This window comes from Otolemur garnettii, unplaced genomic scaffold (assembly GCF_000181295.1).
Source record: "Otolemur garnettii isolate 467f Iridium unplaced genomic scaffold, OtoGar3 scaffold00235, whole genome shotgun sequence".
Classification (NCBI taxonomy): domain Eukaryota; kingdom Metazoa; phylum Chordata; class Mammalia; order Primates; family Galagidae; genus Otolemur; species Otolemur garnettii.
The window spans coordinates 99991-124126 of NW_003852630.1; the positions used below are offsets into that span (position 1 = coordinate 99991).

The window sequence follows — 24136 nt, forward strand, 5'->3', positions numbered from 1 at the left end:
TGTTAACTCCCAAAGCAGCAGTTATTAGTGTGACAATCTAATATGTAGTTATTGCATTACAGTTTATACTATGTATCAACATACCCCTTTAGAATAATAGAATAATATTATTCTACAATAATTATTAAAGGAGAAATTTGTCATTTCATGGTGAAGAGTGTTGAGCCTTCAGTGTGAATTCGTCAGCAAGAGCAGAGCTGGGTGGAGGTGGAGAGAGCTGCAGGTGCCTGCTGAAGCCGACACCCTCACGCTCATTCCCTGAAGGTCCTCTTGAGAACACTAGCGGGGTCTCTCTTACATGCCAGAGCAGGAGGTGCTCAGTTACAGGTGTCAGCCTCATGTAGTGCTCCCAGCTGCCTGCCCTGGGCACATTCAGGTCTGGGATTTTTGGTGACACATTCATAGTTGATCACCTGTGAACATATTTAAAGAAAACCAACATTTTTTTTAAATATGAAAGAACATTAGAATAGCATGAATTTATGTATTCATTTGAGCATTAGTATTTATACTTTCATTTTATAATGACTATACTTTCATTTTTATTAAAGATATCTAGAAAGAATTTTCATCCGCAAAACTTGGTTTATGGCCATATTTTCAGGGATGTATCTATATTCTTGATCTGTAAAACACTTTTTTGTTCAAACCACAGTTGTATATTCTTCACTGATATGTCTGTGCAGTTATTGTGCAGGCCTGGAGGGTGTGTCTGAGAGGAAGACCATTGTGTGTGTACTGGTTTTCCTGGCTAGCACATTGCTTCTGCAATAGCAAAGTTTAAATACAATATAAAATATTAGAGGTCACAAAACATAGTATAAATAACTTGGACTATAGTAAAAAGTCATAGGCTTATTTATTTATTTATTTAGAGACAGAGTCTTAAGCTGTCACCCTCAGTAGAGTGCTGTCACGTCACAGCTCACAGCAACCTCAGACTCTTGGACATAAGCGATTCTCTTGCTCAGCCTCCCAAGTAGCTGGGACTATAGACTCCTGCCACAATGCCCAGCTATTTTTTTGTTGTAGATGTCATTGTTGTTTGGCAGGCCCAGGTTTGAACCCACCAGCCCCAGTGTATGTGACCAGTTCCCTAACCACTGAGCTATGGGCACCAAGCCAGAAGTCCCAGGTTTAAATGTCAATTCCAGCAGAGAAGGCATATAAACAACCTAAAGCCATAGTGCTCTTCACCTGGAAGCTGGTAATGAGATATTTGCATGAGTTATCCTCACTAGGTGATTATTGAGACCAAAGAAGGGATCTGAAAATGTTCCAAAGTTTACACTATGCAAACTAAGCTATTCAATACTTCCATGAAGGTAACTTAAGATTTTGTTATTAATAAGGCATCTTGACAGCTAAAAATCAATCACTTCTTCTCAAATGCTTTAACTCAATGCAAATTGTCATTAAAGTCAGATTCCCTAAAATGGCAAGTGCTCTTCCCCAGGCCGTCTTGGGGTGTGGACCAGCAAGAACGAAGCAGTGATTCATTTGAAATTCAGAAAGAAAGCACCCATGCACAATGTGTCACTCAAATACTTTCTACCACAATGTGGTTACTTCTCCAAAGCTAATTAAATGAAGACACAAGCAATTTTGCTGGTGAAAGTTTCACAGAAAAATATTTCAATGATGCCTCTATTGCCTCTGCTGCAGTGGGCCCGGCCTCACCCCCCTCTGTCCCTGCAGCCTGCAGCGGCGTCTGGGACAACATCACATGCTGGCGACCTGCAGATGTTGGGGAGACAGTGACTGTGCCCTGCCCGAAAATGTTCAGCAATTTTTATAGCAAACCAGGTACACTGCATGTCACTTTCTGGTTCCTTTAGGCCATGTGTGTCCGAGGGTGGGTTTTTCCCCAAAGGTGCTTGAAGCAGATGAGCTGTGAGGTGATACACAAACTGCTGGTAGATTGGTGGAGAGTGTCTCATCTGGGGCACTGAACAAGTGTGTTTTGCCTTTACTCAGAAGAGATGACAGGGAGTTGGGCAAGCACGTGGCAATGCCTAGCGGGCCCAAGGCTGCAGACAAAACCCAGCAGGCACAAATGGGGGCTTGCACCTCCGGGCACAGAGCAGGTCCACACTTATGGTGGCCGCTCCTCACCCCACTGGGTCACGGTCACCCAGGTGTTCACAAAAGGGGCCTGAATTTTAAAAAGAAGTTGTTTTCTCTTTTGATTTCACATTTCCCCAGTAGGGGGAAGTTGGAAGGGAGTGTTCTCCCATGTCAGGGTAGGGAGACAGCCACCCTTCAGACTTGCAGTAGCACCACGTGTCATCATGGTAGCTGTGGTGCCCTGCTGTACCCATGCCCACGTGTCCAGACGCAGTAGATGGCTCCTGTCCAGGCCCTGCTGCCTGCTCCACACTACTGGGACCCAGGTGCAGGTCCTCTCCTGGGTAGCTGAACTCACCTCTGGACTATAGGGAGAGCTGTAAGGATCAGGTCCCTGGCATTTCCTACCCCAGCCCCTCTGCTGTCTGCTCATGAGGGAATGAAGGACAGAAAACATAAAGGACAGAGAGGAGAGGCCTTAATGGCTGGTGGCCTCTGCTGTAGCACCTCCAGGAATAGCCCTTTGTCCTGCTTTGTACCTGGCTGGCTCTGGTCTGTCTCCCTGAAACACTTCCTGTTTTTCATTTCTCCCTGGGGCCTGCCTGCCGATTAGGCACAGAATGCCATGTCCAGGCCAGAGGAAGTTGCTCGGCCCTTTGGAGTGGGTGTGGGGCTCCTGCAGGTCTGAGAGCAAGAGGCTGTGCAGGGCTCAGCAGGCCAGTGGGGACATGCAGACTGCAGGACACTCAGACGCCAAGACCCAGGGGCCTTCAGTGCTGCTGATCCCCCAAGTCAGAGCACACATGCCCTGCGTTGATCAGCTAGAGGCTGTAGGGCCAGCTCTGCCCTGCCAGACCCTGAGCAAGTCCCCTAACCACGGGTGACACAGGGCCCCAGGAGTATCACACAGGGCTCTGTAGGAGGTTGGCTGCCCAGATCCATGGTCAGGGATGTGCTAGGGCTCCCAGACCTAACTGTCACACAAACTTTGACCTATGAAAGGGACAGGGACTTCCTCCATCTCTGTCCCCTTCCTTCGTGCCTCCTCCATCTCTGTCCTCCTCTCTAGTTCCTCCTCTATCTCTGTCCCCCTCCCTCATTCCTCCTCCATTTCTGTCCTCTCTAGTCACTCCTTCATCTCTGTCTTCCTCCCTGGCTGCAGAGACCAGGTGCCCATTGGGGTGGCACTGGTGCGGGTCATAGGAGAAGCAGGCCCAGCAGACCTCTGATACCCATGAAGCACATCCCCTTGTTAGGCTGGCTGGGCTTGGGTCCTAGTGTCATCCTCTCTGCTCTGAGGCCTGTAGAGCTTTGTCACTTACTATTTGTGTGGTCATCTCCTGAGGACACACACACCCCCCAGTGAGCACCTGGTCTCTGCAGCCAGGGAGGGGGACAGAGATGGAGGAGGGACATTGGTGAACAAGAGAACACTGCATTTAGAAACAAACATTGAGATTGTAAGATGAAGACTGCCTCTGTTTCTGCAATTTGAACCTCAGTCTGCCAACCCCAGTGACCCAATGTGGCCTCCCTGGCACTGGCTGTGGTGGTGAGGTGTTGGTGAGAGCAGGCAGGACAAGGCCAGGGGCGCCAAAGCAAAGGGGCTGTTAAGATCCCAAACAATAGCCCAGCTGCCAGGCTTATAGGGCTCCTATGGCCAGTTTTCACAGAGTTGCAGATGAAATGTCTGAACCTTACTTTCCAGGAAACATAAGCAAAAACTGTACAAGTGATGGGTGGTCGGAGATATTTCCAGATTTCATGGATGCCTGTGGCTACAGTGACCCTGAAGACGAAAACAAGGTAGGCTGGAGACATGTCTCCCCCTGAGCAGAGGTGGACGGTTCCATTCCCAGTTCCTGGGGGTCACTCGGCTTCCCTCACCCAAGCAGCTGAGTGTTCTCCAAATTAGGCAAAGTCTCTATTTCAGCTCTGCTACCTGGCATTTGGAATCACTGTTTTAAACTACAGTTCAGTACCTATTTTTGGAGTCAGGAAAGGGCACATTTTCTTAATGCTCTCAGTATGTCCAAGGATGAGACAGAGATACCCAGGGTGGGCTCCAGCTGCTCAAAATTCATATTCCCGGCAAGTCCTGCTCCTTCTGCATTTCAGTTTCTTCATTCCTGTTAAGATTTTGCCAGAGTCTGGGCTGTTGAGAAGCTACCCTGAGCCTATAGCTAGGGTTATTGTATGTGCAGTTGACTCACATGACTTGCAGAACCTCCTGTCAGGGCTGTGGGAACTCAGGGCACAGTTTTCCAGGATAGCCACTGGCATTGGTGTTCCTATCCCAGGTGTGTCCAACACCCTTAGCAGCTTAGAACCAGGGAGGTTTGGACACAGGAAAATACCAGCCAAGATTGCACTAAAATATAGTCTTTCACGTCTCCACAGCTTGTCTATCTTCTCCACATCACTAAACCCCTGCCCTGCTCATTTGGGGATTTAATCACATGCTATTCCCTCTCTGAGGGTGTCCAGCCTGCACAAATGGCTCTGCAAGGGCTATTTCCTGATCATTCCTTTGTTCATGCTGCTAGTCCCACCACTAATGGCCCAGGTGTGTCTTTCTAGCAGCAGAAATCCTGGGCCAAGGCTTTGGGAGCCACTATCTTCCATGTCAGGGACTGTCTGGAAGCTGGGTGGATGCCACCCACTGTAGCCAGCCCCCTCGCAGAGTCGGGTAAGGGGATCTGACTCAGAACCTGCTCACAACCCAGAATCATCCCCCTGATGATATGGGCTTTCTGAGTAAGATGTCAGCCCCACAGGAGGACTGAGCAGGGAGGTGGAGGTGCTGGGCCCTGCCCTGAGCACCCTCAACTCCCACCCAACATGGGACAGGGAATGGGGGGACTTTGCATGACCTTTCACATCCCTCCTGTCCTGGTGTCATCCTCCCTGCTCTGAGGCCTGTAGAGCTTTTTCGCTTACTGCTTGTGTGGTCATCTCCTGAGGACACACTACAGCAGTCCCAGACTGGGCTGCTGGGCCATATTCAGACCTTTTTGGGAGCCACAGAATCTGGGGGGGCTTGTAGTCCAGAGGGTCTGACATCCCGGCAAGACCACAGGTGCCACAGGAGGGACCCTCTTTTGAGTCCCTCATAGGCGTCTAGGAGGCAGCAAGACATGTGCTGGTGGGAAGTGGTGCCCTGGGACTGGTGGCCTTACCCAGAGCTGTGTGCACCCAGGAGAGGTCGCCTGTTGTTCCTTGGAACCTCTGTTCCTCCACCATCGGTGATGACCTGGGCTCTGGCGTAAGGTGAGAATCAAACACCAGCCATGGCCACGGCAGTTGCCTCTGAGCCTCTCTCCCTTCCTTTCCTACATTTGCAACTGGAGAGCATTCCCAGAGACACCGTCTGGGCGTTTCTTTGGTCATTTGGTCCTTCTGAGAGGCTGTGGGTGGATCCTGCCTGCTCAAAGCAGAGACTTGTGATCCTCTAAGGCTTTTTTGTTCAGTCTGAGGAACTATTTTTCTTCTTAATTAAACATTTCAGAGATTCTGCAAATATCATAAAAGCATATTCCCTACTAACAGATTAGAAAGTCAAAATATTTTTATATGAGAAAATGATGGTACCAAACCAAAACAAATAATTTTTCTTCCTGATTACAGTTTCCACTCTTGAAATACTTTAAATCCTTGGTTGTTTTCAGGACTCGTTCCAAAGATTAAATGATGGCACACACCATGTGACATTCCAGATGCCCCCAAACACTAGGATTGGTGCTAGGTGGCCACTGGCAGGTGTGGGCTGTCCAGGTGCCGGTGTCCCTGCTGGAGAGTGACTCCCGAGGGTCTCACTTTTTTCACAGATTTATTATATTTTTAATTTGATTTCCTGTAACCATATCACCAAATCCTGCTGGCCCATTGCATATGCAATCCTCTTTGGTTTCACAGTTAATTAATTCCATAAGAGCCATTTAGCTCCTGGAACAGCCACAGGCTTAGCTCCCTGTGTGAGGTCAGAAGGTAAACTTTCCTAGGCAGAGGAAAGTACACCCCAGAGGGCCTCTTGTAGCTGAAACTTTTGGGGCCAGGGACCCCCAGAAGCCCTGTGGGGTGTGACTGTGGTGTTTGCCTGGCAGTCACATCCCAGAGCAGGCTGGCCTGCCAGGGTCCCCCTCCTGTCACCAGCTGCCACATCTTCCCAGTCTTTCCCAGAACTTTCACACAATTCTTCCAGTCTGTGTTTTCCTTCCTGGAGAGCTGTCAGGCGTCACACCTCATTATAGGAACATTTTCACTTCAGGCCTTATGCCCTTTCATCAGTGAGCAAAGGCTGATCCCCACCACCCTGGTGCCTTGGCCCACGGGTGGCACCAGCCACTTTTCTCTCCTGGTCCTCATGAAGCTTCTCCAGAAACTGGCTGTTCTCAAGTTAGGCAAACATCACATCAAAGTGCTTGGGCTCACCACCACGGGAGCTCCCTGCCCTGCTAGGTGGTGCTGACCAGCGAGACTGCAAAACAGAACAGGACCCACAAAGGAGATGGCAGCATGTGGGCTAGCCTGAAATGGGGCTCTGCTGGTCCCTCCCCCCCCCGGTCTGGAACAGAGCTCTGCTGGTACCCACCCCCCGGACCCCCAGCCAGGGGCACATGGCTTGTGGATCTCCTTACTCTACAAGTTCTGACTCAGGGGTCTGAGGGGCCAGAGACCCTGCATCTCTCATAAGTCCCCAACTAGAGTCAGAGCCTGGGGTCTTGATGTGAGAAGCCAGAGCCTTAGTCTCAGAACAGGGCCTGGGTCATTCACTGAAGCTCCCCACCTCACATCCCACCCCTGCTCAGACCCAGAAACCCAGCACCATACAGAGTATGGCTTAAATCACTGCTCCAAAAAGCTCCTGTCCAAGCTCATGCTTCTGGAAACCTGGAGCATTGGGAGGAACACTTCTGTCAAAAACCTGAGCTGCCCCTAGAAACCTAATGGGATAGGGGATTTTACTTCAGTGGTTTAGAAGCTTCATGTGGCCACTGACAGGAGAGCACAGACAGGATTGCTTGTGAGATACAGTCAAATCTCAGGCTGCAGCACTTTGCAGCTGCCACGTAGTCCCTGCTCCACAGTCAGGGGTGGCAGGTTATGGTATGTGAGGTGCACTGGAGCTAGTGGGAGAGGTGTCCACTCCGAAAGGACTCCTACCTTGTGTGTTTGCTGCCATAGTTCTTGGAGAAAGAGCACTTCTGCTAAATTTAGCCTCTGGCTGGGCTGGCACTCAGCCTCCCCATGCATCAAGAGGACACATTTCTTCCATGTTATGCTGTATTCCTAAAATATTACTACACTCTGCTTTTAGCACTCAGACCACTGTGACAGCTCTGGCCTCCCCACAGCTCCCACCCCTGAAGGCAGTGCTCTGACACCCAGTACTTCTGGGGAAGCTCCTTCTGCTCACCTCACCCGCCCCATTCAGCCCAGCTTCCCTGAACTGCTACCAGAGTCAGGCAGAGACCCTCCTAGAAATGTCCCAAATCACCACCTAGGAGACCACAAAGATCCTAAAGGGCATCAAACCACCCAGGAGTCATGATGTGCTTCTCCAGACAGCTTTGTTCAGCTTCCCAACAGTTCCCAGGACAGCGAGTTCCTGTTATTCACATCGATGGCATAGGGAGCCTGTTGTGGTTTCCAGGCCATGCTCAGTACAAACCATGGAGATAGGTGGCTCCAATGATGAGAAGGGACTCCATGGGGAGCCTGTTCAGCAGCCAGCAGGGATGCGAGGGCAGAGGGGACACCAAGGCTGCCCTCAGGTTCAGGCAGAAATCTGGCTACACATGGAAATGTGATCCAGATGTCCTCTTGCTAGTCTTCACCCAGGTCTAACTGACCTGTGCATGGGATGCTGAGTATTTCCCAGATAAACAGATGAGTCTTTTCCAGGCCAGAGGAGAGACATCACCAGAAAGGGGGGGTAAGAAGGAAAATGCACAGGGACACAGTACCCCCATAGGGAAGACTAGAGTTGGTGTCATCAGGAAAAGGCAAAGGGACTTGGACATTGGCAGGGCGGGGACAGAGGTGCCAGGCTCTTCTCAGAGAGGGTCTTCTGGATGCTGGCGGCAGGGTGAGCTGTGGCCACAGTGTGGATTCTCACAGACCACACAGGACCAGGACCTGAGAGGTCTGTCCTATGCAGCCTGGGCAAGCGTTAGCCCACCAGCCCCTCTGAGCCAGGGAGGCCCCTGTCCCACTGCTGCCTCTGTGGGAGAGACAGACGGAGACAGGTGGACAAGGCCATCCCCACTGGAGACTCAAGAACCAGCATCATCCCGCTGCTCTACCGCAGGCACCGTACAAACCTCAGGTCCTGAGATAACCGAAGACAGCAAAGGACACAGCACTGGTCTCACTGGCTGGCAGGGGCTGCTGAGGAAACAGAGGGAAGATTTGCAGAGTCACCACTGACCACGTTGGCACCATCGGGAGCGTGGCTGGGGACTGGCGGGCAGCTCCGGTCCTCAGTGGGGACGTGAGGGATGCCACACTGAGCCCTTTCCCTTCTGATGCCCTTTCACTGTATTTTCTACTTTTTCAAAAGTAAGAAGATACTACAATTCAAATAGAATAATATTTTAAGTCCTAAAAAAAACACTTAAATTTATATCAGGTTTGTCTTTTGACCCTGGACTTTGTCAGGACAATGAGGAAATTATATTGTTACATTCTCTGCAGTCTTTTTTAAAACCTATTTTGAAGTGAGTTAGTTGCAAGACTCACACGAGGAGGTGAAGCTGGTTTGCTCCCTCCTCCTTCTGTCCTCCCTCCACAGACATGTGCAGCCACTGAAGAGGGGGCTGCACAGCCAGTCTCACCCCTCCTCAGAGCAAGGCTTCCTCAAGTAGCTTCAGTACCTTCATCAAAGTTAGGATTTTTTTTTTTTTTTTTTGGACAGGGTCTTACTCTGTTGCCCAGGTTGGAGTGCTCCAGTGATCCTCCTGCCTCAGCCTCCCGAAGTGCTGAGAGTACAGTTGTAAGCCACCACACCCGGCCAGAATATTTAACATTTTTACAGTTCTATTTCCTAATCCAGTTTTGTCAATTCTCCCAACAGTGTTTTTGAGGCATTTTTCCCAGGGCAAAATCCCATGTTGTTTGGCTGTGGTGATATCTAGGCTCCTTGAACAGGGAACATTCCTGTCTTTGTCTTTCATGCTGTCAACACTTTTGAAGCTCCCCATGCCTCTTATTTCGGGGGGGGGGGGGCTCTTTGTGACAGCTTCCTGTGATTAGATTAAAGTGAGGTTGGAGTATTGGCCCGCAGAGCCAAGGTACCCAGGCCCTGGGCAGCTGCCTTTTTGTCATTTGCTCGATGCAGGAAATAAGTCTCAGTGGTATAAATAGTGCCAAAATGTGACTGTTTCTCTACCTCAGAAATGTCATATTTGGATTTTAAAAGAAAATCAGTTCTTCCTCTGACCTTGAGATTCTTGGAAAAGGAGCACTTACAATAGCTCCTTAAAGAAGGTTTACAGTGGGGAGGTACAGGGTCAAGATGCAGGGTCAGGGTGACAAAGTCATGATGCAGGGTCAGGATCAGGGTAACGGGGTCAGGGTGACAGAGTCATGATACAGGCTCAGGGCTACAGGGTCAAGGCCGTAGGTTAGGGTATAGGGTCTGGGCACAGGCTCAGGGTGACAGGGTCAGGATGCAGGGTCAAGGTAACAGGTTCAGAATGCAGGGTCAGGGCCGCAGGTCAGGTGCAGGGTCTGGGCGCAGGTTCAGGGTGACAGGGTCAGCATGCAGGGTCAGGGCTGCAGGGTCAGGACCACAGGTCAGGGTGCAGGGTCTGGGCACAGGGTCAGGGTCAGGATGCAGGGTCAAAGTGACAGGTTTAGGATGCAGGGTCAGGGACTCAAGGTCAGGGCCGCAGGGTCAGGGTGACAGGGTCAGGATGCAGGGTCAGGGCTGCAGGTCAGGGTGCAGAGTCAGGGTGACTGTTTGGTATCACAGCAGACAACCAGCTTCATGCTCAAGTATTCTCACTTGAATGATGACACCAAATTTTCCCTTGGGAATCATCCCTTAGTCAAAATAGGCACAGAGGATGCACCTCAGTCTCCACATGTGCTTTGCAGATGGAGCAGTTTCCATCTCCATCTCTCACCTCCAATTCTTTAGATCCCATACCCAGAGCCACTCTGCACTGGGAGGCCTGAGGGCTGAGCCTTCAGTGGAGGGAGGTCATCATTTTTGCTAAAAGTAAGACCTTTTTACAGTCTCCCCTGGGTAAGGAAGGGTGATCTCCTCACTTTGGGCAAGTCCAGGAACAGAGACTTTGCAAGTCAATACTCACAGCATGGCCAGGAAGGCTCCTCCCTGCAGCCCTCCAGAAATGTCCTCAAATCAGGACAATCGAAAACAGTTTGTCCCAAGGGTGCTTTCCCTGGGAACAGCCTCTGAGAAGATGGACAAGACCAACCTCCTGTGCTGATGTTTTCAGACCCAAATCAAAAGAAAATAAATAAGCATACAAAGGTCCCAAGTCCAAATTGCTTTTGTGAAAAATATATACAATTACACTTATCTTCACCTACCTCAGGTTAGCTGCCAGGGTTCCAACAAGAAATATTTTCTACAGTTGTAGGAACTATTGACCCCAAGAGACTTTAAGTCTTGGCTTAACAACATCTCTGCCTTGGATGGCCGCATGCAGCTACTCCAACCTGCCTGGGTGCCCCCAGGTCACTGGCTGTCCCTGGAGAGGCCATGGATAGCGCTGTCACAGCCTGGGTCCCAAGCGCCACCAAGTCAGACAGGAGTGGAGAGGCCACCTAGGCACCGAATCCCGCAAGGACACTGGGCTTATTGGCAATTTCTTCAGGGTTGTTTAATAATGGAGGTTTCGTAGCCAGGATGGGTCAGGATACCTTAGTTTAAAAGGGGAGGAAATGAACATTCAAAGACAAATCTTTCAAAGGGCAGCAACAGGCCCGAATCTGGAAACACACCTACTCTTTCATTGTGAGGCAAACACCCTGGAAGAGAGGGCAGGAGAAAGAGACAGGGAGCAGCTGATATGGGGCCAGAAAAGGCCAGTGGATCAAGCCTTGGGGACCCTGGATGGGGCTTTCACCTGGGGAGAAAATGCCCGAGGGTCATGGAAGGAGAGTAGTTGTCCAGATGATGAGAAGGGCAGAGGATGGTGGGGGGGGTGCAGCTCATTCCTGGAGATTGCAAGGTGGAGCTTCTAGCGATCAATTTCAGATGGCTGAGGGGTTCCTCAGCTCAGCTCGGGGAAGCAAATTTGGGAGGGAAGAGGCTGGGCACAAACAGAGGCACATTTACATGTGGGAAGGGCTTGAGGCCCCTTCTACTTGATGACAGTTTCTGGATGAAGCAGGAGAGGGAAGGCTTGGGACCCTTGCTGAGTGAGGGCCAAAGTTGACCCAGGAGAGGGTATAGAGTTAGCATCTGCGATGGGCAGGAGAGGAAGGTGGGGCAAGCAAGGGCAAGTGAGAAAGGTGAGGGCAGATGGGGAAAGTGAAGATAGGTGGGGAAGGTGAGGACAGGTGGGGAAGGTGAGAGCACGTGAAGGAAGAGGATCAAAGATAAAATAGGTTATAATAGGATTCAGATTTTCCTCTTCCAAGCCAGTCTGCACTTTTCTGGATCACTGTCAGGGTCTCTGGTTTCCTGTGTCGCCGTGAGGCAGTGGGATGAGTGCCTGCTCCTTCTGCAGTGAGAAACAGTCTGAGGCTATGTGTCACGTTGTCCAGTGCAAATCTGGCTGAGCAATTCATAGATTCTTGCTATAATTGCAAATATTTGTAGTAGATGAGGCACTTTCCAAAGAGGCTCAAATGCAGACTTTCATTGGTATCTTTTCCCATAGACCAGTGGTTGTCAACCTTCCTAATGCCACAGCCCTTTAATACAGTTCCTGTGCGTCGCGATCCACAGGTTGAGAACCATGGACTCAGGTTGCCATAGACTAAGTCTCCAAGTTCCAATGTGTGGAAGACATTGCCGCCTTGAGGAAACAGATCACATAAAATGTCTTATTCAGGTGGAAATAAGCCTTTGAATACTGCATTAGTCTTACCCTAAATAGAACCATGTAAACACCACTCAGGTCAAGACAAATGCCAGGGCTCCTGTGTTTAGGAGGCGGTGCCTCCGGGGAGCCTCCACCCAAGCAGACTTCTGTGTGATGTGAGGAACTGGGCAATGCTAAGAAACAAAAGAAAAGCAAGCTTAATAGAACAAATCATCAACCCAGTTTCTGACTTCAGAGGGTAGCCAGTTGAAAAGATTACTAGACTTGAACCCGAAGTGTCTTGAGACCATGGAATGAGGGGCCGTTTCCTGGTTTGCACTTCGAACATCTTTGGTGATGTCATCAGGTGGTTTTGTGGACTGTCATGTGACCCCCAGGCAACAGGCATGAAGGCTGTCCACACTTAAATTGTTGTGCTGATTTCTCTGGAGTTTATATTAAGTTGTCTAGTTTCAACTTGCAGGGTTTGGAGTTATCCAGACATTGGAGGGAAACAGAAAAACTCAAGATCCATTTCAATTTCGACAAAAAACCTTAAAAACACTGACAGGTTGAAATCTGTTAACAGGTGCACGGTAGTTTTTTTTACTGAAATGCAGTTTTTCTGTCTATAGCAGTGGTTCTCAACCTGTGAGTTGCAACCCACGGGAACTCTATTAAAGGGTCGCAGCATTAGGAAGGTTGAGAACCACTGCTCTATAGTCACCCTCATGCCTACCAAAGATAATCACAGTATGATTAATTTATTTGCAAAATAAGTCTAGTCTGATTAAACTTGGTATGATTATTTACATGACAGCAACAAGAGTAGGGATTCTGTATACTTTCTCAAATATGACATTCTGGTCAAAGTTTGGCTAATATTCAAGGGTTTTATTGTCCCGTAAAGTCAACCTTAGTTCCTTCAAACTGGCTGGAGATAAGGAGTCTCAGATTGGATTTACAGAGGCCTCTCCAGGGTAAGCAGCCAAGCCAAAGCCTCTCCAGCTGTGTCTTGTCACTTGTCACACGGCGGTCAGATTCTTACTGAACATGTGCAAATACCTATATTGCCCTGAAAATAAGCTGTTTCTCATAGCTTCTGAATTCAGGACAGGCCAGGTAGGGAGAAAAAGATAAACACTCCATTTTGTTTGCAATAGTATACTTTACCAAATTACTTTGTGTTATGGATAACTTAATAGAAAGAGATTCTTTAAATATAGAAAACAAAACAAACAAAAAAATATATAGAAAACAAAACAAAACAAATTTCAAACAGAAAGTCTCGATCATAATCACCCTCTCTGCTCCTCCCAGTCTCCCACAGTTGATCCTGGTTCTGCTCCATCTCTGGTCAGCGGTTTTATGAACCCATCAGTTTCAAATCAGAGTTTTGGCCACTTTTACCCTGTTCAGTGGTGTGAGCTTAAAGTTACCCAGAGCTGTGCTTGCCATTAATGTTCTTCACATTTTGAATTACAGCTACTTGCAGAAGCTTTAAGCATAAAGAGTCTGTTGATGACAAAAGACTTATAATGGCCAGATTATGATCAGAGTTCATTATTAATAACAACTTAAGATAATAACTAGCATTATGATTGACAGCATGATCCCAGGATATGTCAGATTTCCAGGAATTTCATACAATTTGGGGGAAACTTACATTAATAACATATATCCATACAGATATAACCTAAAGAAGATAGCCCTCACCTTTCTGACAATGTTTGCCTTGCAATTTAACACATCAAACAATCCTACGTAGCTTCACTTCTGCTTGATAGGTTTTCCCTTGCAAATAAATCTGTTTAGTTTAACATTTTCCTGGGGCCCTCTAGAAAATCCCAAAATTAGTTTGAGGTAAAAAAAAGACTTCATTTTAATTTGGTTTGGGTAAGTTCTTCAACAATTTCAAAAGATTAAAAACACTTGATGAAAAAGGTTCACAGGTGGTTATTTGTTATGGTTTGAATGTATCCCCCAAATTTCATATGTTGGGAACTTAATCTCAAATCCATATGTTGATGGCATTTCAAAATGGGACCTTTTAGAGGTAATTAGGGTTATAGAGGTCATTAGGATGACCCTCATGATGACACTGGTGGCTTCATAGGAAGAGGAAGCAAGACCTGAGGCGGTCCTCTGCCACGGGTCACACAGTGTGAAGGCCTCACCACATGCAACTTTGACCTTGGATTTCCAGCCTCCAGAACTGTGAGAAGCAAATTTATTTTCTTTATAAATTACCCAGTCTCAGGTATTTATTTGGAGCAACAGAAAACAGACTAGGACATTATTTGTTTGACAAAAATGACAAAAACAAATAAAGTTACCTAGTTGTTTTGAGAAAAAACCTAAACTTTAGCAACCAAAGTTTTGATAAAGAAAACATATTACTCAAAAGCCAAAGAAAAATCTTTCACATTCTCTTATCAAGAGCAGACCAATGCATCCGGGAAAATGTTGTCCTTTTAACAAAGAGAAGACCAAATTCCAGTTTTGTATCAGTGTATTTTGATATTAATGCTCACTTTTAAAACTCTTATAATTTAATTTTAGCCACCTTTTTAACCCAAGATTCACATTCTCTCTGTGTGTCTGTCTCTCTCCCTCTCTCTCCTTTTTGTATATGCTAGTTAACTGTAATACCAGCATTCTGTAAATTGGCAAATCTACGAATGCAGTTTTTAGTGTGGCACAAGACAGACTCAAATATCTTCAGTTCCACTGTGCAAAAGTAGATAAACTTATGTTCAGCAAAGTGTTTCGGTATTTTGTTTTATTTAGATTTATATTGATTTAACTCATTTTTCTTGCTGAAAATCTTTGTAACCTGCAGATAATTTTTTTTTTTTTTTTGAGACAGAGCCTCAAGCTGTCCCCCTGGGTAGAGTGCTGTGGCATCATGCTCACAGCAACGTCCAACTCCTGGGCTCAAGCGAGTCTCTTGCCTCCGCCTCCCAAGTAGCTGGGACCACAGGCGCCCACCACAACGCCCGGCTATTTTTTGGTTGCAGCCGTCATTGTTGTTTGGCGGGTCCGGGCTGGGGATTCGAACCCGCCACCTTAGGTGTACGTGGCTGGCGCCTTAGCCGGTTGAGCTATAGGCGCTGAGCCACCTGCAGATAATTTGACCAGTAATGAAAGTTATATGTCTGCATTTGATCTAATACTGATAATTCTAAAGGTTTATTTTTTTCTAAAGATTCCTTTTTTGCTAAACCAACAATATTCTTATTTACCAAAGATTACTCATACCTATATCACGTGAATTTAAAAAGCATTTGAGTTAACTCCTATTTTTCTGCAACTTTAGGAATACTAAACTTACATAAGTGCTATTTTTCTTGAACCCAATTAAATAAAACTCTTTTACATATTATAATTTTGGCAATGCCATCTGGAGGTAAAAAATATCACTCATACAGAATATCATAAACATACAGACATACGCAAACAGATCTTACAGTTTTCATGTTAAAATTTTAGTCATGTGTCAGGTTCAATAATACAAACTTTGCTGGTTTAGAAAAGAATAGCTGGATTTAAACTGTGTTTCTAGAAGATAAAATAAGTTGATGTTATCTGCTCAGATGGCTAAAGATTTTTCCTTTGCACATTATACAGGTTCTTTAGAGAATCATTTTGTATTTTAGAAGCTTACACACAACACAAGGATGCATCCCTTTGTCTCTACGAGGCTCAAGAGTCTTCCCAAGAGCTCCCCAATGCTGGACTATCTTGTCTAAGTTAAAGACTCCCCACATGGTAATAGTAATTCTAAATTATCATTCTTGAAATTCACTCATTTTTCCAAAAAGGCACAAGATCCTGGTCCACAGCAGATTTGGGGCCAGGCCAAACCCACACTTGCCATAAGTTCCTTGAGATGCCCTAGGTATGAGGGGCTGCTCTGAGACAGACGTGGGCTCTCTTCGCACTTCCACACAGAACTCAGCGACCTCCCAGAAGCCTCAACAGAGGCCTCTCTGTGAATAGGCCTGCTCAACACAGAGCCTGGGGCCTGGACATGTGACCCAGGGCCCATCATTGGCACAGAGGGCTCCAGGGATCCCTGGTGTTGGCTTCTGATTACTTGAGGCCTCAGGCTCACCATGCCACTCACCTCCCACTTCTGACACCAAAAGAACTGGCAAAAGAAAATTCCAAGTTTTTACCTGATACAAATATTTTATTGAAAGAGAAATAAATTGTTTAAAAACAGGGAGAAAGCTCAGCCCCTATAGTTCAGCAGCTAGGGTGCCAGCCACATACACCAGGGCTAGTGGGTTCAAACCCAGCCTGGTCCTGCCAAATAACAATGACAACTACAACAAAAAATATAGCCAGCCTTGGGCAGCACCTGTGGCTCAAAGGAGTAGGGCACTGGCCCCATATACCAGAGGTGGTAGGTTCAAACCTGGCCCTGGCCAAAAACTGCAAAAAAAAAAGCCAGCCTTTGTGGCGGGCACCTATAGTCCCAGATACTTGGGAGGCTGAGGCAAGAGAATCATTTAAGCCCAAGAATTTGAGGTTGCTGTAAACTGTGATGCCATGGCACTCTACCAAGGGCAACATAGTTGACACTGTCTCAAAAAATAAATAAATAAATAAAAACAGGGAGACTTCAGAACAGACAGTGGTTAGTGTGTGTGGTGAAGGTCACAGTGAAGATTCTGTACTGTGGAAGAGGAGAACACAGCTATCACAAATTAGATAAGTTACTGAGGCTGTGACTGGGCCCTTTCGAAGACAAAGACCTTCATTTACAGTCTAAGTGGGGTAAGGGGCCTCTGCAGCCAGTTTTACTGAGCTGACTGTAGGCCATTGGCTTATAGAAAAATCAGCCCTGGCCTCTATTTTTACTTTTACTTAGATGGGGTAATGGGAGCTTCCAGGTTTTCAAAACCACAGACCATGTGTAGAAATTGCTAATGTAAAATAACAAGTGTGTTGTTTGAATTTTACTACAACCTGCCTTCTCCAGAAGCCAAACTGTTACAAAATGAGCTATGTAATGCAACCATGGAGTCAACCATTCACAGACAAATGGAAGCTCCTGTCCCAGTCACCTGCCTTTCCCACAGGGCCATGAGCATCCACGGCACCCAGAGTATTTACAAAATCAGAGGCACAAACTGCACTGCAGTCTCCCTACATGCTATTTGCTTTCTGGAAAACAAATTCTTATAGGCCCCTGGTCACAGAATGATTTTTAGTGGAATTTTATCTTAGCCTATCTTGCTGCTGTAACAAAATACCACAGACTGGGTGCTTATAAACAACAAATTTATTTCTCACAGTTCTGGAAACTGGAAGTCCAGGGGGCAGATTTTGTGTCTGGTGAGGCCTGTTTCCTTGTACAGGGCATCTTCTCATTATGTTCCCACGTTGGGAAAGGGTGAGGCAGCCCTCTGGGGTCTTTTTTTTTTTTTTTTTTTTTTTGAGACAGAGCCTCAAGCTGTCCCCCTGGGCAGAGTGCCGTGGCATTACAGCTCACAGCAACCTCCAACTCCTGGGTTCAAGCGAGTCTCTCGCCTCCGCCTCCCAAGCAGCTGGGACCACAGGCGCCCACCACAACGCCCGGCTATTTTTTGGTTGCAGCCGTCATTGTTGTTTGGCGGGTCCAGGCTGGGGATTTGAACCCGCCACCTTAGGTGTACATGGCTGGCGCCTTAGCCGGTTGAGCTATAGGTGCCGAGCCTGGGGTCTCTTTTATAACATGATGCTTATCCCACCCTGGGGCTTCACCTTCATGAGCTCATCACCTCCCAAATGCCATCACCTCAGGGGTAAGGATTTCAGCATATAAATTTTGTGGGAACACAGACTTTCAGATCATAGCAGATATTTTATTCTGTTAACCTGATTGAGTCAAAACTAAACATTAGAATTACTAAACCATTCACAATGTGGTTGTTTTCTTAATATCTTATTATTTTAATTAATAAATTTTAGTATAGATATCAAGTTCCTAGGGCAAAGGATATGAATATTTTTCATGCTCTTGATCCTATACTGTGAAATGATTTTCAAAAAAGATAGGCCAAAAATATACTCCTACAAGAAATATATGCAGATGTCCATTTAGCTGAAACTCTGACTGGCTTAGTTGGGGCTGCTGCACCCAAAAACCTTTGTCTGGGTAGTTTATAAATAACAGAAGTTTATTGTTCACGGTTTTGAGGCTAAACTGTATAAGATCAAGGGGGCAGCAGACTTGAGGTCTAAGAAGGCTTGTTCTGGGCTATAAGGATGATGCCTTGCTGACCTCACATGGTGAATGGCCAGTCAGTCACTCTCAAGCCTCTTTTATGAGGGGCTTGATCCCAGGTCCTGATCCCAGTCCTGAGGACAGGCCCTCATGACCTAATCACCCTTCAAGGGCCATCACCATAAAGGTTAAGCTCCAACACATGAGTGTGGAACTACACTGTACATTCAGGCCATAGCACTCAACCAACACAAAGTTTTATATTTTCAACTATCACCGATTTTATGGACATAAAAAGATACAGTATTTTAATTATATTTTCTTAATTACTAACACATTTTAAAAATTTCCTAGGTTTATTATTATTTTTTGTTTAATTCTGTCTTTTCTGCCAGTTTTTCTGTTAGAATGCTTTCCTTCCTTATTGATGGTAGGAGCTCTTGATCTACAAGAACATTGCCCTTGTATTTTCTCCTGTTGGTCTTCAACTGTAAGATTTATTTGGTAATGCAAATAAAGTCCTTAAACATCTATCTGCCATTTATTTTATGGACTCTCCCTTTGCTTTCCTACTAGGTATTCTGTGGTGTAGGAGCAGAGACCTGCCCAGTCATCTGTATTTTTTTTAATTTTATGGATATTTTTATAGTAACTCTCTAATCCACTGGGAATTTATTTGCAGTAACTCTACTAAATAAGAACAGATGTTTTCACCAATTCTCCCAGAATCACATTGACTTTCCTGTCCCTTCTCCACTGCATGAAACCCCCCTCCAGGGTCTCTTCACACTTGGAGGCCCCTCCCTGAGCAGACAATCATGTTCTGGCCCCCACTGAATATCCATGCCTTGTCCTAACCTTTATTCTACAATGAACCCCAGAACTTCTGTCCTCTCCAGGAGCCCCCAGACACCCCGTGACTCTCACTGTCACTGTGGGAGAGGGAGAGCATCCTTGTCCTTGGGGGATACAAGGTACCTTTCGCCGACAGTTCTCTCTGTTGCTCTGGGAAGTGCTCTGTTTCTGAGCTTTAGGCCCAGACGTGTCCTGTGAATTTTCTTACTAGCTGTTTACCATTTGTGTGGCTGTCTTGAATGAGACCTATTTACTTGATAGTTTTACTGATTATTTGCTTGATAAACGAGACCTATTTACTGATAGTTTTACTGACCAATTTACTTGATAGTTTCTGTTGCCTTTTGATTTGCCTACTGATTATTTCTGTTGCCTTTTCTTGATTTCTCTGGGCGTGCACTTACCCCACCCATAAGTAGCAGTTTTTTTTCTTCCTCAATAAATAGAAAACTTTTATTTTGCATGTTTTACTTTATTGGTTAAAATTTGGAAGGTATTTTGTGGAGGGAACAGTGGTAAATGTCCCTGACTTTAACAGAGAAACACCCAAGAGGACTCCGATGAGTCCATCGGCCCTAAATGTGCACAGGAGCTTCTGTGCAAGTTTTCTGGAGAAAAGTTCATGGTTTTTCTAGATAGCAAACAGCTCCACAGCCCCAAATAGGTTTAGGACATGTTCCGAGCTGGCTTCAATCGCAGATGGTACTACCTACACCCATGTGAGTTGTTCCAACTAGTGAGTCCTAAGAAGTTCTAGCTCCATTTATTGAGGAAAGAAACAAGGGTGAGTGAATGTCTGTTGAGACAAGCATTTTTTCATAGGGCTACAGTATGTTGTATTAATCGTAATTACATAGCATCTTTGCATACGAGGAAAATCTCCTTAATTGAGCTTTGTGTGTTTTTAACATACTTATGAGTTGATTTTATTATGTCCTAGATATTTTATTTGGGATTGTCCCTTTTGTATTTATAAGTGAAGTTAGCCTGCGATTTTTGTTTGCTTCTGATGTTTGTCCCAGTGTAAAGTCTGCTTTTGACCACAGGCTCACTCTTGTTTTATAAATAAACTGTTATGCCTTTTCTCCACTTGTTCTTATGTTCTGGGACAGTTTTTTTTTTCCCCCAGGAATAACTTGTTCCTTAAAAAGTTAAAAAAACTCACCTCTGAAAATCACTAGGCTTACTGACATTTTTATAGCTCATATTTCACTGACTTTTAAAAAATGCCTTTCTGGCTAGTGATTATTTTTAGATTTTCTTTAAATCTGTTCTGGTAATATTTGCAGCCCCAGAATATTACTCATTTCTTTGAAATTTTGACCTTTCCAACACAGACCTGTACCTTATACTTTCTTCAATTATATATATAAAACATATTTCTCATCTTTTTCTTGCTTTGATATTTTATAAACATTTCTACTATGTTAATCTATATAAGAAAAACCTTTGTGGCTTATTGCAAATCTGAGCATTTTCTAACTTACCCTGATAAATACCCACTGAGAATTGCTGTGTGGCAGCACTGTGCCAGGCACAGCAAGGCACGCATCCTCACAGGGGGAGGCGTCAGCCTTCCAACTTTCACTCTTGTGATTGATTCATTCATCCAACAAATGTTTAACAATTCTTCTTTGCCTTGGTCTAGGCAACATAAATGTACCTTTTGTGGCTATTTTATATATTAGGAATTGCAATTAACCAAAAGACTTGGGAGAGCATTAGTCTCTTCATTCTTTGGATCTAGAGTTAAAGAGAAAACCCATCATACCTTTTCTCCATGAACAGTCTGATGTGTACAGCTGCCTGTCACGGCTGAACTGCCCTTCATACTGGGAGGATGCCTGGCCCTCAAAGAGGCTGGACATGGACACTGATCTGAACAATCAGGAGCAGAGCATGGTGCTTGCAGGAGAGGCCATGGAGATCCTCAGAACCAGATTCACTCTGAAGCTCCCGAAGGGGCCAGGTGCAGTGTGAGGGGGAGGGCTCTGAGGAAGACACTCTCCACAGGCCTTGCAACCACCCAGGTGGTCCAGCCACCCCAGTGATAGTAAGTTTAACCTGCACCCAGCAGAGCTCTTGCCTTATGACTGCCAAGTCTCAAGAGTCACACAGGCGCCTCCATCTTGGTGGGCAGTTCACACAGCAATAGGGTACAACTGGTAGCACCCATCAATGTGGGGAGCTAGATGTCTCCTTATTTGAGGAAAACACACTGTACTGTTGGGTGGGGTATTTTCTGGGGACACCTGGGCAGCTCCCCTGAGATCCACAGCTAGCAGCCTCTACCAGGCCAGTTCAGATAGGATAAGAGGGGTGGGCCGACCTGAGAATGTGCCCTCCCACCTGGCAGCTATTCTGCTCAGCCATAAATCATTGTTCAGTGACCTTAGCAGGGCCTTGGCTTCTTGTTGGCAAATACAAGTGACAGAGCTAAATCCCGACCTTCTCCCTGCCTTTGGCAGGATCTTGGACCCTCAGAAAGAACTTCAAGGTCTTACGAATGTTTCTTTCCAAAGCCATTGCTGGAATTAACTTCCGCTGTGGCCACGTCTTTTCCTGAGTCAGAGCTTTGGGTCAGGCCCTTTTGTGCAAGCTATGTGTGTTTCCTGCTGGACTGTCCTCTCCAGCATGAAGTCCTGGTGTTTCCAGAGCCCTGTAATGATCATAACCAGTGGACACTTGTGGAAACACCTGCACTGAGCTGAGCACTTTCCCTGGAGGATTTGGAAGCTCGAGGTGAGCAGAGTGCCCAGGTACTGGGGTGGGGCTGTCACTCACCTTTGCAGGGCTCCAGGCCTGAGTGGGAGGGTTAGTGCTGCTCAGAGCAGATTGCACTTTGTGTATGGGGAGGGCAATGCAGAACCTCAGCCACAGGCAGCGAGTTTGGGCCTAGCCCACTGCCTTGAATCTGGGGCCCTGTGCTAGGATAATCCCCACAACAAAACCAGGTGATACTTTCAAATCGATTGAAGCCTCTATTTGGTCCCCATTTGAGTGGGATTAGAGTGTGTGAATACTTGTGTCTGAGTGTTAACAATTCGAGAGGGTATGTGGGTGGAAGGTTATCCATTGATTTCCAGCACTGAGAGAACTATCTGCGGTAAAGAGCTGCCCTGTCCAGTGTGGTGACCACTGGCCACATGTGGCCTTGAGCACTTGAAATGTGGCTGGTGCAAATGAATGACAGGAGGTTACATTTTAGAGAAGTTTAATTAATTTGCTCTAAAGAGCTACATACATGGAAAGAGACACACTGGACAATGCTGGCATCCACGTCATCCTCAGGTCTTGGTTTTTCCCCTGAGGTTTAATGAGGCAGGAAAATCCCTCTAAAGTTGTGTTAACATATTAGTGTGTCAAGTCACAATTTATGCTAACCTTGATTACCTGAACTATTTGAGGGCTATATCTAACTTCCTTGCTAGACATTTATCAGCACTGTCTTTCTGAAGTGTGGTGGCCACTGCTGAGCCTTCTAATTTGTGCTGAGCCAGGGAACCCCCCCATCCTCACTATGCTGTTCAGAGCTCAAGGAAAGGTGTGAGGAGAAGGATGGTTTATGCAGTGTGGAGACTCGTATGGTCCATGGAGCTGCTGAAGGGCACAGCCTACCACATAGGCCCTGCGGCACCTGCAGTCCCAGGACTGCACAAGATGGGACAGGAACAAGCCCCTGGAGGGAAAGGAATGCCTGTATCCAGGAATACTGCTATCACCAATAATGCACATTGGGATGAATAACTTTGCTTCAAAGACGTGAAGTATTGGGTTGTCCCAAAGGAGTCCAAATTGCACAGCTCTGGGCTATTTGGCTTTCCCATTCATTCATTAAGGGGTGGACACTGTGCCCAGACAGCCTATAGTGGACACAGTGGTCCTGCAGAGTGACTGCTGGTGGGGTAGGGCACCACAAAGAAGCCAAACATTTCCTGGAGGAGGGGCTTCAAGCAGCAGAAAGGGCTTCTGAGAACTGCCAGGCGCTGTATCCTCTCTCCTGTGCTCTGGCCAGATCTTCAGGGGTCCTCAAACTTTTTAAACAGGATGGCCAGTTCACTGTCCCTCAGACCGTTGGAGGGCCAGACTGCAGACCCCAGGATGAGTCGGCTGCTAAGCAGGACAGGCAGAAGAAGCAAAAACACCTGTCGGGCTGGATAAATGTTCTTGGCGGGCCGCATGTGGCTCACAGGCCATAGTTTGAGGACGCCTGGTGTAAAGCATGGGTCTAGTTAGCCAAATGTGCTTTGTGTAAGGATTTGAGTTCCTCAGAAGTTCAATTGTGAATGCAGGGACCAGCACGTCAATTTGGGGCTCACAGGCAAACACGTCTGTGCCACTGCAGGAAACCCTTGCAGTCTGGGCCCCAAGACCCTGGGGGTGAGAACTGTGCAGCCTCCAACCCCCACCATAAGGAGGCCAGTTCCCTTGGCCTGGAGGGGCAGAGAGGGACCCTGCTCCCACTGGAGCAGCATTTGAAGCAACCATGAATGCCAGAGCTTGGGGGATGGGGAGGGAGGAAGAGCAAATACTCTCTGCCCTCCTGCAACCTCACCCCACTAGGGGCCTCAGCTGGTTGTCAGGGGAGGGGGGGAGGGCAGGTGAGGTCAGCATGGTGGTCATGGCATCTCCTCAGGAATGGAGTGGGGAGAACAGGAACGGGCAGGAACAACGTTGTAAGCACTGCTCTCTGCCCTTTTGTAAGCTGCCCTAAGTAGCAGGGTCCAAGTTCCCAAGAGGAGAATTCCTAAAATTTAAAGTAAATGGGTTTAGATGTTTCAAATAATAATTTAACAATAAAGTTATAGTTAAGCCAAAACTAATAAACCAAAGCATAGCTTTTTATATTTTGGTTAAAAATTTTTATTGTATTAAAGATCTTGAAAAAATAATACTGCATTTTATATGGAGTCAGAAAAAACCTCGAATAGCCAAGACATTACTCAGGAATAAAAACAAAGCAGGAGGAATCACGCTACCAGACCTCGGATTATAC

The 24136-nt window shown here is 46.6% G+C and overlaps 1 protein-coding gene across 1 annotated transcript in view; it reads left to right on the top strand.

Moving 5' to 3' along the window:
• The window catches only part of VIPR2 (vasoactive intestinal peptide receptor 2), a 68184-nt gene that overhangs the window by 21200 nt on the left and 22848 nt on the right, over positions 1 to 24136 (top strand). The window contains exons 3-4 of the mRNA XM_003802173.3: positions 1699 to 1806; positions 3776 to 3873. Coding sequence (XP_003802221.1) covers positions 1699 to 1806; positions 3776 to 3873 — 206 coding nt within the window. The remainder of the gene's footprint in view (positions 1 to 1698; positions 1807 to 3775; positions 3874 to 24136) is intronic.